This window comes from Pan paniscus, chromosome 12 (genome assembly GCF_029289425.2).
Source record: "Pan paniscus chromosome 12, NHGRI_mPanPan1-v2.0_pri, whole genome shotgun sequence".
In the NCBI taxonomy this organism is placed as follows: domain Eukaryota; kingdom Metazoa; phylum Chordata; class Mammalia; order Primates; family Hominidae; genus Pan; species Pan paniscus.
Genome location: NC_073261.2, coordinates 35,047,273 through 35,062,895, shown reverse-complemented (window position 1 = coordinate 35,062,895; position 15,623 = coordinate 35,047,273). Strand labels below are relative to the sequence as shown.

General features: G+C 52.4%; 1 protein-coding gene and 1 pseudogene across 1 annotated transcript in view; both read right to left on the bottom strand.

Moving 5' to 3' along the window:
- The window catches only part of LOC100973968 (rho GTPase-activating protein 23-like), a 30,048-nt gene extending 18,719 nt beyond the window's left edge, over window positions 1–11,329 (bottom strand). The window contains exons 1-7 of the mRNA XM_055107281.1: window positions 10,996–11,329; window positions 10,660–10,771; window positions 10,391–10,448; window positions 8,301–8,444; window positions 2,372–2,689; window positions 763–824; window positions 363–493 (exon numbers count right to left, since the gene is read on the bottom strand). Of these exons, the coding sequence (XP_054963256.1) occupies window positions 363–493; window positions 763–824; window positions 2,372–2,689; window positions 8,301–8,444; window positions 10,391–10,448; window positions 10,660–10,771; window positions 10,996–11,329 (1,159 nt within the window). The remainder of the gene's footprint in view (window positions 1–362; window positions 494–762; window positions 825–2,371; window positions 2,690–8,300; window positions 8,445–10,390; window positions 10,449–10,659; window positions 10,772–10,995) is intronic.
- Window positions 11,330–12,497: 1,168 nt separating this feature from the next.
- Window positions 12,498–13,078, bottom strand: LOC129395853 (immunoglobulin heavy variable 3-15-like; annotated as a pseudogene).
- Window positions 13,079–15,623: the final 2,545 nt, after the last annotated feature.

Below are 15,623 nucleotides of genomic sequence, written 5' to 3'. Positions count from 1 at the left end.
TACAGGTGTGAGCCACCTTGCCCAGCCAGGTAAGAACTTTCTAATAGCCAAAGCTGAGGGAAATGGGAAAGGTTGCTCTTGGAAAGGGTGGGCCTCTCATCCCTGCAGAGACACCAGCAAAGATTAGAGGACCACCCAGCAGGGATGTCAGGGAGGGGAATCAGGCTTCAGGCCCTTCCACCCCAAGACCCTGAGAGCCCCCAGACCCTCACAGGCATGCACACGTAGACAGACATACCGGTAACCCTGGCACACAGTCAGGCACACACAAGCAGACACAGCCCAACACACACACACATGCCCTCCCCTCTCCATGCCCTCTTCCCCAACACACCACCCTGTCTCAGTGGCCACCTTCCTACCTTTGCTCCCTGCAGGCAGGTCCTGAGTCCTGAGGCCACGTGCCGCACTCTGCTTGAGGAACTCAGACTTGAGGACCCCCAGGCCGCAAGAGCCTTTGGGGGAGGAATCAGCTTTGGGCCCAGAGCTATGGCTGTGTAGGAAAAAGGGGGAGAGGAGAGGAGAGGTCTTCACTTGGGGTGGCCAAGCAGGCCACCCACCCTGGCCTCCTGCCCCTCGGGACATCCCCTCCACCCTGAGGCAATGCCTCCATGCCAAACTGCAGCCTGGAGACCCTGGATACCCTGGATACCCCTTCCCCCAGCAGAGGGCAGCCCTGGAGGTGGTCCAGGAAGACATCCTCTGCCTTCAGCCCCCTACCACCCCCACAGAGGAGACTGCTCCACGAGGGCTACGCCTCACCTCACTTTGCGATAATCATTAAGCTTCTTGCTGATCAGAGCTTGGTTGGCACAGCCGGGGTCCTGAAGCAGGAGAGGAGAGAGCGGATCATGTCAGTGCCCACAGCCAGCCCACCCCTGGGTTCATCCCTAGCCCTGCTTCCCCTCTTGTCCACCTGCCAGGTGGACAGCCCAGACCCTGGAGTGAGAAAGACCAGGCCTGGACTCCCCAGCACCCTCTCACCAGCTGAGGCCTTGGGGAAGCCTCTTAGCCTCTCTGAGCCTCAGTCTCCTCAGTAATAAACATGGGTGGCTAAAAGGGAAGGCTCAGGGCTGGGTGCAGAATCATGCAGCACTCGCCACTTTCCTGGCAGATGCTGAGCAGGCATGGAGGAGGTGCCCCAGGAGGGACTGCTACTGCCATAGTGATGTGACTTGGAACCCCCCTGACTAAGCCTTGTTGGAGACAGCCAAGCCAGGCCCCCAGAGGAGGAGGCCCAAATTCCAGGTGCCTTCCTCCCTGCAGTGGGGAAAGCTGTTCCCGGGAGAGCAGAGCCTGGTCAGCGAGAGGATGTGTCCTCAGCAAGAGGCCATGCACTAGCGCCTCCTCCCACGGCCAGAGCAGGCCCAGGCCCACTGCCCTCTTGGCAGAGACCCCAGGCCCGGGACGCCCACATGACTTTGTGTGGGTGTCTCAAGGCACTTCTGTGCAGGCTCCTGGCCAAAGAAGTAAACAGGGAGGAATCCCTACCTAGGCCCCTGGAGTGTAGCTACGGCTGACCGCAATGGGCACCATTAAAAAAAAATTCTTCAGCTGGGCGCAGTGGCTCACACCTGTAATCCCAGCACTTTGGGAGGCTGAGGTGGGAGGATCATGAGGTCAGGAGATCAAGACCATCCTGGCTAACACAGTGAAACCCCGTCTCTATTAAAAAAAATTAGCCAGGCATGGTGGCATGTGCCTATAGTCTCGGCTACTCAGGAGGCTAAGGCAGGAGAATCACGTGAACCTGGGAGGCAGAGGTTGCAGTGAGCTGAGATCGTGCCACTGCACTCCAGCCTGGACAGCAGAGCGAGACTCTGTCTCAAAAAAAAAAAAAAAAAAAAAAATTATCCCAAAATCCCTGCCGAAGCCCTTGGCTCCAACCCTGCCCACCTGTGGCCAAAGGCCAAGCCTCTCAGCCTCCTCACAAGGTCAATGTGGTCATCCTCCTGCAGACAGGCCAGCCCAGTGCAGTTCTGGTGTGGGGACACTCATGCCCTAACACACTCCATAGGAGGCCCCTGTCTTCCTCGCCTGCTGAGAAAAGCTGAGACTGGCCTGGAGCTGACCACTCCACATCAGAGCCTGCTCAAGGCGATCCTAACACAGTCACAATAATCCCTGTCATCATTAGGGTCAGGATGGTGACTGCCGGTCCCCGCACCCGAGGACGCCAGGTCCTCCGTGAGCCCTGCCCTTGCACCCTCGTCACCCCGAAACCTAGGGGGACACAATCACGAGGTGCACTCCTGTCAGCCCCGCTTTCTAGCAGAGGGAAGTGAGGCTCAGAGCGGACATCCCAGGTCCACAGCCGGTGAGAGGCCACCCCGCCCGCCCTCTGTGGCCGCCGGGCTGGCCGGGCCCTCACCTCGCCCTCGGCCCTGCTGTTCTCCCGGATCGCTCTGATCCAGCCCAGCATGTCATCCCGGTCCTCAGCCTGAAAGAGATATTCACAGAAGTCAGCGGTGGTCAGCCGGAACACGTGCCTCCTCTTGGTCTTGCTGTAGGAGATGTCCACGAGGCAGGAGCCGATGCAGACGGGCGCCGCCTCATCCTCACCTGCGCCAGCCGCCGCAGCCCCCGCCGCCGCCAGCCCGGGCTCCCGCCGCTCCTTGCTCAGCGAGAGCGAGCGAGCCAGCAGCGCGGCGTACACCCACTTCCACTGGCACAGGCTGCTGCCCGCTTTCTGCAGGGAGACACGGGGTTGGGGGAAACAGGAGTGGTGAGAGGTCAGTTCTGCCCACTGCTCTCACAGTAGCAGACAGAGGACAGCCAGGGGATGGACCCCACGCTGCCTACAAGGAGCCCCCTGCTCCACCTGGCTAGACCTGGGCAGCCTCCTGCCCACAGCCCACCAATGCTTTCTCAGTCCCTCGCCTGCCTAGACACCCCTACCCATCACCCTAAAGCCCGCCAGCAGACCCCAACCCTCTCCCCCTCTAAACACCAGCATCAACACTCACCGAGCGGTGGCAATGCTCAGACACCCAGCATGGCCCTCCATACATGAAATCCTCGGGAAGCCATTCCCAGCCCACGCCCCTCCCCAGGCTGCCCCTCATCCCAGCAAACCTGCTCAGAAGCTGTCCGCACTCTTAGAGGGTCGTTCTCCCCACTTTCCTGCCGCCCACCCAAGACTCCACTTGCCCAGAAGCTCCTCTCAGGGACACCCAGAACCGCCATGTGGCCAAAGCCAAAGGCTGCTTCTCCCCAACTTGCCTTAACCCCTTGGCGGCATCTGACACAGCCAGCCCCTCCTTCCCTCTCCAGACCCCATCTCGGCACCTGAGACCCCACGTTCCCGGCTTTCTTCCTAATGCCACTGGCTCCTTCCTAGTCTTCTCTACTTCCCCTCCCCCACCCTCTACACCTGTAGTTAAACAGCCAGGAGACTCGTCCCCACGGGACATTTGTGTGGAGGGAGCTGGAGGGTGTGCTATGGCATCTGAGGGATGCGGCTAAACATTGCGCAATGCACAGGACAGCCTCCGCCAACAAGGAATTATCTGGCTCAAAATGTCAGCAGAGCGGAGCGTAACAGACTCCGCCCTAAAGGAGGCGGAGCTCCAGAACTTTGTCCTGACTCTCCCCTCCTCTCCTCTCCCTGCACACCTCCCTCAAGGATGTCACCTGTGCCATGCCTTTAAACCAGGTCCATCTGCTGATGGCCATTCCCGAGCCCAGCATCTCCCCCAGCCACAGCTCGGCACCCCCACCCTGCTCAGTGTCTTCATCTGCAGGTCCCATGGGCACTTTGCACAATACTTGCCAGGCCATGTGATTTCTTACCATCAAACCTCTTCTCCACTCTCTACCCCCATCTTTTCCAGCTCAGTCAATCCATCCAGTTGTCCAGAAACCTGGGAGCTGCCCTTGACTCCTCCCTTTTCCTCGCCCTTGACATCCCATCCATCAGGAAGTCACAACTGTTCTGCCTCCAAAACATCCCCTGTCTCTGTCTTTCCTGCCAGAGGAAAGACATCTTTCCATGCCATCAACGCCTCTTGCTTGGAGGATGCACAGACCTTCCCAGTCTATTCTTGCTCCTGCATCCATTCTCCAGCAGCAGCTGCAGCGATCATGTTAGAATGAAAAGGAGATCACATCTCTCCCCTGCTCAGCATCCTCTCAAGAGATCCCATAGCCCTCAGAATCAAATCTAAAGTCTCCTGTGGTCTGTCCCTGCCTTTCTCCAAATTCATCTTCACACCTTTCTCACTATGTCAAGCCAGGGGGCCCTTGCAGGTGAGCGAGCCAAGCCTTTCTTTTCTCAGGGCCTCTCCGCTTGCTGTTCCTTCTGCCTAAGCCCCCCTCCCTCACTTCTATATGTGGCTGCTTCCTTCTTCCCCTTCAGATCTGAACTCCAGCATCACCAATGTCACCTCCTCAGCGAGGCCTTCTCTGGCCATATTTTTCCCTCAATGCAGCTCCCGCTTCTGATCAGCTTGATCCTTTCCAAGAACTTACTGCAGCCTCAGGCTGTCCTGGGGACAGGGAGCTTGTCCGTCCTCTCATTTCCATATCCCAGGACCTACAGCAGCATGCAAGCGCTCATCAATATTTGCTGAATAAATGAATTAATGATCCTTGGAGCACCCTGAGGGCAGGAGCTCCATCTCCCATCAGACCAAGAGCTCCTCTCTGCTGGCTGGTGGCTCCACATCCAGCACAGGCCTCAGCTCTCCGAACAAACCAGACAAAGAGATCCCGTGGCTGGCAGATGGGCACAGCCCACATCTGGCCTCCCATCATGTGGATCCTGAGCTGTGAGCCCTGTTCATCACAGAACTGCTGGAGGGAGACAGGGACATTCAGAGTAGGAGACAGCAGAGCCCTCCAGGGAGAATTTTAATGTGACAGTGAGGTGGTGACAAGGGCACCTCTCTGAGGCTAAACCAGCGGCATGACCTAGGACAAGTCAACCACACTCCCAGGCCTCAGTGTCTCTGGCTGGTAAATGAGTGAGGGAGTTGGTCACCAAGGCTGCGTGCAGCTCCCATGCTGGGGCTGAGGCTGCGGGGACAAGTCACTGTCCCTTTCCCTCCTCTGCCTGACAGTCCATGTCTCTGAAAGAGGCTGGGGCTGGGAGGGAGCACAGAGAGGGTGCTCACGGCCTGGGTGGACCAAGGACCTGAGGCTGACTTGAAGACTCTCCTCTAACGTCCAGGCCACGGCACCAAAGGCACAAGTGACATCGGGTTTTCGCCAGCAAGGGAGTGGAGGCCTGGTCCTCCAGAACTGGCCAGTGAGCAGGAAGGGGACAGCTCCTGTCCCTGAACTGGGCTCAGGGCCCCCAGGAGCTGAGGGTCAGGCTCCCCAGCAGGGGGAGCCAGCCACCCTCACAAGGACCCTTCATGTGGCTCACAGGTTAGACTGGAAGGGCTGGCCCACTTGCGGCTCTCCTCGAACAGTGCACGTGGCTGGTCCCTCCTTGCCTTATGGCTCCCACCCCACGGGTCGCTGCCAACTTGCTGGCTCTTCTTGGTCTCTGTTGGCCTCCCCGGCCCCCCCACTTCTCTCAAGGCTCAGCCAGGTCTCTTGCCTTCTTCCTTCAAGCCCCTGCACAGAGGCATATGTAACTCGTGGGTGCTGACAGACAAAGGCCGTCCCCAGGTGGGCCTCCCTCTAGTAACACGCCCTCAGAGCCTCTGTCCCCAGGACATCTCCACTGGGGTCTGTCGCAGGGCCCTCAGACTCACATAGCCCAAGTGGAGCCACTTGGCTTCCTCTCCCCAAACCTGCTCCTCCAGTGTGCCATGGCCCAGGGAGGGTCCCACCACCCACCACCCTCCCTCAGCCCAAGCCAGGAATCCAGGAACCTTATCGCCTCCTCCTCCTTCCATACCTCCCAGCAGCCGGCAAGCCCTGCCCGTCCTTCCCATGGAATCTCTCTCTAAAGTGTCCGCTCCACCAAGCCCCACACCACTGCCTTGGGTCGGGGCCCCCACCCTCACTCACCTGGACAAGGGCAATGGGATTGGCTCCTCCTGTCACAGACATAACCCCAGTCTCCTGCCAGCCCCAGCCCACATTTAAAACCCTGGACAGAGCCGGGCACGGTGGCTCACGCCTGTAATCCAAGCACTTTGGGAGGCCAAGGCAGGCAGATCACTTGAGGTCAGGAGTTCGAGACCAGCCTGGCCAACATAGTGAAACCCAGTCTCTACTAAAACTACAAAAATTAGCTGGGTGTGGTAGCAGGCGCCTGTAGTCCTAGCTACCCAGGAGGCTGAGGCTCGAGAATTGCTTGAACCCGGGGGGCGGAGGTTGCAGTGAGCTGAGATCGTACCACTGCACTCCAGCCTGGGCAACAGAGTGAAACTCCGTCTCAAAAATAGATAAAATAAAATAAAATAAAATAAAATAAAATAAATAAAATAAAATAAAATAAAATAAAAAAACCCTGGACAGGCTCTTTCTGGGTATGAAGGCCCCACACTCTGGGCAGGCGCCCAATTCCCCAACTCATCTTCCACCTCTCGCCCTGGCTCCCAGCACACCTCTCCCCACCTCTCCCCAGGACCCTCTAAGGAGACATCCTCCCTGTCAGGCCCCTCCACTGTCTCCCAGTTTTGTGGCTTCTCATCCTTTCGTGTCTCAGCCTCTGGATACCTCCCTACCCACGCCCACCTGCCCCTGCACCTGGGCATCACGGCAGTCTGTACACTTGGAACCATGATGCCACATGCGTTCTCTCTGCTCAACAGGAGCAACAGGAGCCCCAGGAGGGCAGGGCTGCCCTGGCTCCCTCACCACTAACTCCCCAGAACCTCCACAGAGGCTCCCGAGCAGGGAGGCCTTAGTCATTCTCCATGGAGGTGCATCAGTCCCGCCTCGACTTCACCCTCACTTAATCCACAGCAGCCCTTGGGGTAGGATAACATTGTTCCCATCGTACAAATCAGAAAGTGAGGCTCGGGGAAGGTAAGTGGGGTGCCCAAAGCCATGTGCTTGATATGTGGCTGGATAGGAACTCGAAGTCTGTCTGCTTCAAAGCTTATGTTCTTTCCAGGGACCCCCAAGACCCCAGAAGGCAGGGCAGAAAATTCAAATAGCAGTAAGTGGGCTGGGCACAGTGGCTCACGCCTGTAATCCCAGCACTTTGGGAGGCCAAGGCAGACAGATCATTTGAGGTCAGGAGTTCGAGACCAGCCTGACCAACATGGTGAAACTCCGTCTCTACTAAAAAAATACAAAAAAAAAATTAATTGGGTTTGGTGGTGAGTGCCTGTAGTCCCATCTACCCAGGAGGCTGAGGCTGGAGAATTGCTTGAACCCAGGAGGTAGAGGTTGTAGTGAGCCGAGATCATGCCACTGCCCTCCAGCTTGGGCAACAGAGTGAGACTCCATCTCAAAAAAAGAAAACAAATAGCAGTAAGCAGAAGTACAGCAGCTTCAAGTGCCGGGCACTGGGTAAACCCTTTACTTAGATCATCTCATTTAATCCTTAGCAATAGGCTTATGAGCTAGGGATTACTGTTAGCTCCATTTACAGACGAGGACACTGAGTCATGGCCAGGTGAGTCACCCAGGCTCTCAGAGCAATGGGCGATGTAGTCAAGAGTCTAACCCGGGTTCATCCTAATTGCCGGGAGGGAAGGCAGTGGTCTCTCCTCCCACTTCTCCAGCCCACAGTGCAGCCTGGGGCCAGGATTTGCACCCCATGGATCCAGGGGCTCTGCCCTTCTCCTCTCAGAGTCCTGCTGGTTCCCTCCCAGGCCCTCCCCAAGTACTCCCTGAAGCCCCCTTTGCCTCTCACCTGGGTCTCCACGGTGGCTCTAACTGGTCTTCTTGCCTCCAGCATGGCCCCTCCCTAACTCACTCCCAGGGAGCCAAATGAATATTTTAAAGCTGTAACTCCCTTGGCAAGAGCCCCCGAGAGCTTTTGGTTGCCCTTAGGATGAACACTAAGCCCTTTGCTGGCTTGCCCGCATCTCTTGGGCCTTAACTCTCCTACGGAAATCACCCCGGCCTTGCTCCTTGTTTTCCATGAGCCCCAGCGGCCATCTTCAGGATGGCCTGTCAAGCCAGGGCCACTGTGGGATGGTTTTGCCAGAATTCCAAGCACGACTCGATCAGATCCATCCCACAGCAAAATCCACCTCTCTTGTTAACTTCTTTTACATAAGTTCTTTAAATCCCCCTGCCAGGAAGTTCTTCCTAGCATCTATCCTCCATCCTTCATGCAACAACCTACACTGGTTCTCTCTGGCTCCAGAGGCTGTCAGGGTAGGCCTAGGAGAGGCTGGAGGGTTCTGCTGGAGCCAGCTTCCACCTCATTCCTCCACCCATCTTACCTTCCCCTTCTTGGTGAGAATCTGCTTATAATACAACCAGCCTTCTCTCCTGATATTGCTGAAGGTCGCATCTGAGAGGTCAGAGGTTGAGTGTCGCTTAGAAGGAGCGTCAGCATCTTCAGAGGTGCCCCAGCTATCCAAGGACTGCAGGGAGACAACAGAGGACAATTTAGGGTGGCTCCCACAATGCCAGCATCTCAGGAACCCCATGGACCACTTGTGGCTGCACAGTCCTGATATATGTCTGTGCTACACCCCGATGTGCCGTGCAACCTCATGGGCATTGCTTGTCCTCTCTGGACCACTTGTGTTGAGGTCATGAGACATACGTAAAGGAGAGGCCAGAAAGGAGGAAAGGCTATGACCTGTCAGCAGACCACACGCCTCACCACGCTAGAGGAGCCAATTCGGAGCCTCCCGTAACTTTATAGACTTAGAAGAATTAAGGAAATGGAGGAAGTGATCATGTCAACGAGGAGTTAAATAAACAGGGGAAGTGGGAACATCAACAAAGGCTGAGTGAGTGGAGCAGGTAGTCATGTCCACGAGGCGTTAAACAGAGGAAGTGACAGTGTCAACAGGACTCCAGCCAGAGGGCGCAAGTCAAGGGAGAGTTAAGTAAGCAGAAGAAGTGATAAGAAATAAGCTAGGGGCCAATATCACCGGGGTGTTCAACCAACCAATGAGACAGAGCGCTTGACATCAAGATGGCTTTTCCAGTCCATCTAAAATCAAAAACAGCCAGGGAAAGGTGGGGCAGGCACGGTGGCTCATGCCTGTAATCCCAGCACTTTGGGAGGCTGAGACAGGCAGATCACTTGAGGTCAGGAGTTCAAGATCAGCCTGGCCAACATGGTGAAACCCCATCTCTACTAAAAACACAAAAATTAGTCAGGTGTGGTGGCGCATGCCTATAATCCCAGCTACTCGGGAGGCTGAGGCACGAGAATTGGTTGAACCCAGGAGATGGAGGTTGCAGTGAGCTGAGATCGTGCCATTGCACTCCAGCCTGGGCAATAGAGTGAGACTCCATCTCAAAAAAAAAGAAAAATCGTGCATGAAAAATATATATGTGATTTTAAAAACAACAGTATGTCCAGGTGTGGTGGCTTATGCCTGTAATCCCAGCATTTTGGGGGGCCGAAGCAAGAAGATCACTTGAGGCCAGGTGCGGTGGCTCACGCCTGTAATCCCAGCACTTTGGGAGGCCGAGGTGGGTGGATCACCTGAGGTCAGGAGTTCAAGACCAGTCTGGCCAACATGGTGAAACCAAGTCTCTATTAAAAATACAAAAATTACCCAGGTGTGGTGGCACACGCCTGTAATCCCAGCTGCTCAGGAGGCTGAGGCAGGACAATAGCTTGAACCCAGGAGGTGGACGTTGCAGTGAGCCAAGATCATGCCACTGCACTCCAGACTGGGCAATAGAGTGAGACTCTGTCTCAAAACAAACAAACAGCCAGGGCTATCACAGGCCTGATCCTGCCTCCCCAGGTCCTGAGGCTGGGAACTCCACCTGTCCACCAATCTCAACCCTGTGTCCAGGCCACACCTTTCCAGTGTCCACCCCGACCCCATCCCATGAAGACAAGACGCGATGCAAATACTGACTCAGGGTAGTGAAGGAAACAAATGAAGCCCCAAATATAAGCTCGGGGAGCTTCTATTCTAGCTGGAGAGCCAGGCAGGGAGGAAGGGAAACACCAATTGTGCATGAGGCGTGCTGAGGAGGAAAACAGAGTAGCGAAGGGAGGCATGAAATGTCAGGAGTGGAGACTGGAATTTCAGGGAAGACCTAAAAAGCTGCGAAGACAGTGGAGAAGTGAGTCGTGTGGCTATGGGGGATGGGGCTGGAAAGAGGCAGTCCAGACGGGGGCCCCTGGGTGGGGCTGCATGATGTCATTCAGGGATGTCGGGGCCCACAGCAGAGGGCCAGTCCCGCGGTGGACACAAGGGTGAGGGGTGCAGGGAAGAGGGGGAAGGCAGGAGCTGGAGCAGGAACCCCCATGCCGAGGCTGTGGCCCCACCTCCCTGACACCCTCTCTCCCCACACCCTCACTCCTGCGCACGCACACACACTTGCAGCTCACCCCGTCTGTGAAGAAGCTCCGGAGCAACGGCAGGCTGGGTATGCGGTTTGGCAGGTGCCTGGGAAGCAAGGGTCGAGGGTGAGGGATGTGGGCAGCAAAGCTGGGACCTCACTATCTCATCACCCACCAAACCCCAAGCCCAGAAGCCTTCCAGCGGGGGAGGCACACTGTCCCATGCATAGAGGACCCCCAGGGCCAAAAGCCCTGCCCCAGAGCAGCTGGCCAGGGTGGCTGTGGCCACCCCACCCCATGTCCAGACAGGGCCTCACCGCAGAACCTGGCCCTCATCGCAGAAGGTGTTGAGTCCATCATCACAGGACTTGGAGCGCTCCGTGGTGATGGCCAGCAGGTAGGAGGAGCGGCGGCCAGCCTTGATGCTGCCTGCAAAGCCGCCCGCATCGGGCCTCAGGGTCAGCGGGGTAGCAGGTCAGGGGCTTCCCAGAGCCCTCCCTTCTAGGCAGGGGCAGGAGGTGACTCTCCCAAGGTGCCCCAGGAGAAGCGGAAACCAGAGGAAGAGGCCAGACATCAAGCAGCAGACCCAACAGAGACCCCTGGGACTGGGCAGCGAGGGAAAGGGTGGGGCTGGGGGTGTGGGGAGCGCTCACTGCAGTCCCGCGAGTAATGCCATCCGAGGGTGAAGGTGAAGGTCGGGGAAGATGGGCTGGTGCCCAGGACAGCGGCTGAGTTCATGGCACTGGAGACCACAGCAAAGGCAGGGACATGCTTGGCTTGGAGGTCAGTGCTGGGGCTGGTGGGCTCATCTATGCATGTGGAAGGAGAAAGGTGTGAAGACGGCAGACAGCGGAACCTGCTTACCTCCACCCTAGCCTTGCCAGCCCCCGTGCCACTCACCTCCAGGCTCAGACACATCCCAAAGGGTCCTGCTGGCAACATGCCCACTGTCAAGCGTGACTGGCCCACTGTCCAGACTGTGGCCATGGAATCCTTACCCTCAGGAGTGGGGCTGAGACACCCTCCTTAAACCGGGCTCCTGAGGACAGAGCCAATATTCCCCCATCAGACTGGGAGCCTCCTGAGGGCAGGGACGGTGTCTCCCCCATCAGACTGAGGGCACTCAGAAAGAATGAATTATGTCTCCCCTCTCAGACCAAGAGCCTCCTGAGGGCAGGGACAGCGTCTTCCCCATCAGACTGAGAGCTTCCTAAGGGCAAAAGCTCCCCCATCAGCTGGGGCTCCTCAAGGGCAGAGATGACATCTCCCTCTCAAACAGAGTGTGCTCTGGAAGAAGAGACTGCCTCTCCCGGCCACAGCCTAGAGCCTTTCATCAGGGGTCAGTGGTGTGGATGGGGCCCTTGAGACAATCCAGTGAGATCTGGAAGTGAAGAAAAAGATTATAATCTGGGATAAATATAAAAAATTACAATAAAAATTGTATTGCAAATTTACAAATTATGGTTGTTTATATGTACATGGTAAAGGGCAATGTTATGATTTGTGAATACAATATGAAATAACTAAGATAATTAAGAAATAACTGATATAATTATCGTTCATTGTTTCAAATTTTTATCTTTTATTGTGACAACATTTAACATTTACTCTTAGCTCTTTAAAATGACCAATGTACTATTTTAAATGAACCAATAGAAACCAATTTATGTAAACAATTGAAAATCTGGGAAATCAATTATGAACTACTGTAATAATTTAATAATTAAAAGTTAATAATGTAGTTAATTAAGTTTGATTTTTTTCAAACTTTTTTATCATTTCATTGTAATGTTTAATACAAATGCCTACATATATATGCATTGGTCTGTGTATTTATACATCTTTCTATGGGTATAAATTTTTGTCCCTATAGCTATGTAGTTGCTGATGTCAACAAATGTTAATAAAACTCTGGAAGAATCAGTGCAAACAATTAGGAATGTTTATTTCTTGAAAGTATATACTTAAAAATATAATATGTAGAATGTTAATAATTACTAAAATTTAAATATTAATGATAAAATTCATAATAAATATAAGTAACAAAATATCACAGCCTAGAAGACTCCAGAGTCCTGCGAAGATAAACGTGACTTTTCCAGCTGAGGAGAAAGGAAACCTCTCCCGGCACCTGCTCCTGGGACCTGTCCCGTCCTCAGTGGGTCCCGAGCGCCCCCTGGTTGCCCCGCGCGCCCCTGCAGGGAGGTTTGTGTCTGGGCTCACACTGACCTCCCTTCACTGTGTCTGTGGTACAGTAATACACGGCCGTGTCCTCGGTTTTCAGGCTGTTCATTTGCAGATACAGCGTGTTTTTTGAATCATCTCTTGAGATGGTGAATCTGCCTTTCACAGGTGCAGCGTAGTCTGTTGTCCCACCATTAGCTTTGCTTTTAATACGGCCAACCCACTCCAGACCGTTCCCTGGAGCCTGGCGGACCCAGCTCATCCAGGTGTTACTGAAAGTGAATCCAGAGGCTGCACAGGAGAGTCTAAGGGACCCCCCAGGCTGTACCAAGGCCTCCCGCAGACTCCACCAGCTGCACCTCACACTGGACACCTGCAAACACAGAGACACTAAGATCAGAAACTGCCACACATATCCACTGTTTCTCTCACTCATGTCCACTCACACTCAATCTCTCTAGCTCTCCATAAATCACCTTTAAAAATAACAGCAAGGAAAACCCAGCTCAGCACAAACTCCATGGTGATTCCTGTGTGTTCAGTCCTGATCACTGAATGAAAATACTTGGGAATCCCAAGGCTGGGGCTCCTCTCCCAGAGCTGCAGGGTCAGGACTGGGCTGGTTTTCATCAGGAGAGGGAGGGCCCTATTTGCATGTCACCTACTATATAGCAAGCTCTGGGGTGGGACGCCTGAGCAGAGGGCAGTGCCCAGATAAGGTAATGATGCCCTGCAAGAATCTGATGACAATGATGGTGTTTGGAAAACTTGCTGTCTTATTAGGAAATTGTGCTGTGATAAACACTTTGCACTAATCACTCTCTTACATTTTCACATATTTGTGTAAATCATATTTTTAGGGGTCAATGGTTTCTCTATTTACAGATGGCGAAGTAAACCCATACGTGGAGGGGCTTTGTATGTATCTAAGAGCTCATACCTGAGGTTAGTGAGCCCCAGTATCTGGGCCTGTGCTCCTCATCCACTGGCCCTATATTACTCCCTAACCCAACTCCAGGACAGAGCTGGGCATGCCTAGCGTGGTTTGTGAAACCCTCTTTCTGTATTGAGAACATGTGTAATTTTGCTGCATTCTAGCATTCACCTAAAAATATGGTGAGAACTAGGGTTCACGAAGATAAATTATTAGGTGTTTCTGAAATTTAGTATTTTTTCTATCTTTATATCACTTCTTGTGCAAGTTTTCATTTGTTTGCTGGTAATAAATTTTATAAATTTCAGTTTACTGATAACAAACTTCACATATTTAAAGTGTACAATTGATAAACCTGATGTAACCATCCTAGTTATCAAGGTGAACCAGAAAATTCTCAAAATTTCCCTCTCATTCTTCCATATTCCTCCTCCTTTCCTCTTCTCTTCTTCTACCATTTCCCCAAATGGTAAATTCTGATCTTCTTTATATTGCTGTAGATTCAATTTAATTTATCAGAATTTATTAAAATGGAATAACATAGTACATATTCTTGTTTGCTTTATTTTCCTGAACATCAATACTTAGATATTTTACCTTGTTGTTATATTGCTTAAGTTCAGTTTTTATTTTCCAGAATTTATATAAATGAAATTATATGGTAAATCTTCTCATTTGTCTGGTTTATTTTACTCAGCAAAAATACTTAGATATTTTACCTTCTTGTTGCATGTATCAGACAATTATTTATTATAAATGTTGTGTAGTATTCCATTGAACAAATTTACCATAATTTGATTTTCTGTTAAGCAGCTTAACAATGTTCAAATTATTTTATTACTCTGGTAGTACTAAAAATCTACTACTCAACTTGAAAATGTACATAAATGAGGAATATATTTTCTTTTTTTCTTACAACTACATCAACAATAACAGATAAACAGTCAAGATGAAATTTTGCAAATTTCTGAATGCTTAGGAAAACTGAAGTTAAAAAAAATCTTAAATTTAACAAGAAGCAAGTTCTTGTAGAGAGTAACAAAGCCAGCATATGAGATTACCTAAGGCAGAGTCTGGCATATGAAATATAGGCTGTTAAAGATAAAAATGCAAATATATATGGGATTGCTTGAAATGGAATATGGTTAGCTTGTTGTAGTTTGAAATTCTAAGGGATCACATACTGAAGAGCTTTTCTATCCTCTTGAATCCCTTTCCCCAAAAAAGGGGCAGTCACAAAATCTTCCTTTCCCAAAGTGTCTGTCTGGGAGAGAACAAGAGCCCCCATTTTTGAAAGGCATTCAGACTCGACTCCCTTATATCCACTACAGAACTAAAAATTACTTTGCAGGGGAACCACCAAAACCAGTACCCTAGGGGCACTGGTGCAACTCCTCAGGAATTGAGATGGGAACAGAGGTCACTGCCACGAAGTTCTGTTGAGACATAACTCTCTTTCTTATGGAATCAGAGCTTTAGTCTGCAGGGCAGGGCAGCAGATCTGGGAGGTGATGACCCTGATGGGGAACACTGGAGCTGTGGGAGGGAACACCTGGGGGAAACAGGGGGGCTGTACCCCAGTGGAAGGGACAAGAACACACAGATGAGCATCTCATCTGGAGGAGGGTCAGGAACACTCAGAAGGTCACACCCAGACTTACGGGCACAATGCCTTTCTAGGAATATGGACCGAGATGAGGTCAGAGACTCTTCTTTCAGTGTAAGGGCTTCCACTAATTTATCAATTGTCAGTTACATATAACAGAGGAATGCACCTGTGGGAGCTGAAAGAGATTCTCTGGAGGATGGAACAAGGAGAAGAGACACAGTCACGCAGCAAAGAAAAACAAGATATCACTGGAGCATCTGTAGTCTCTGCTGGACATAGAAGAACAGACTTCAATTAGTTGTTGAAACCTTTATATCAGTCTTTACTAATTTATATGCTAAAATAGTTGGCCTCATCAATGGAGTCTTATTATCCCCATCAGGGATGAGTGTCCATGTGGGCACGTGGTGCAGTTCTAGTCATGGGGGCAGGGGAGGTGGTCTGTTCAGGTGTTCCTGGTCCTTCAGAGGAGAATTGCAGAACTGTCTCTGCCCCTTTTCCAGCCAATATATAAAATATGTATGTGACCATGGGAATATTGTCACCATGTAACT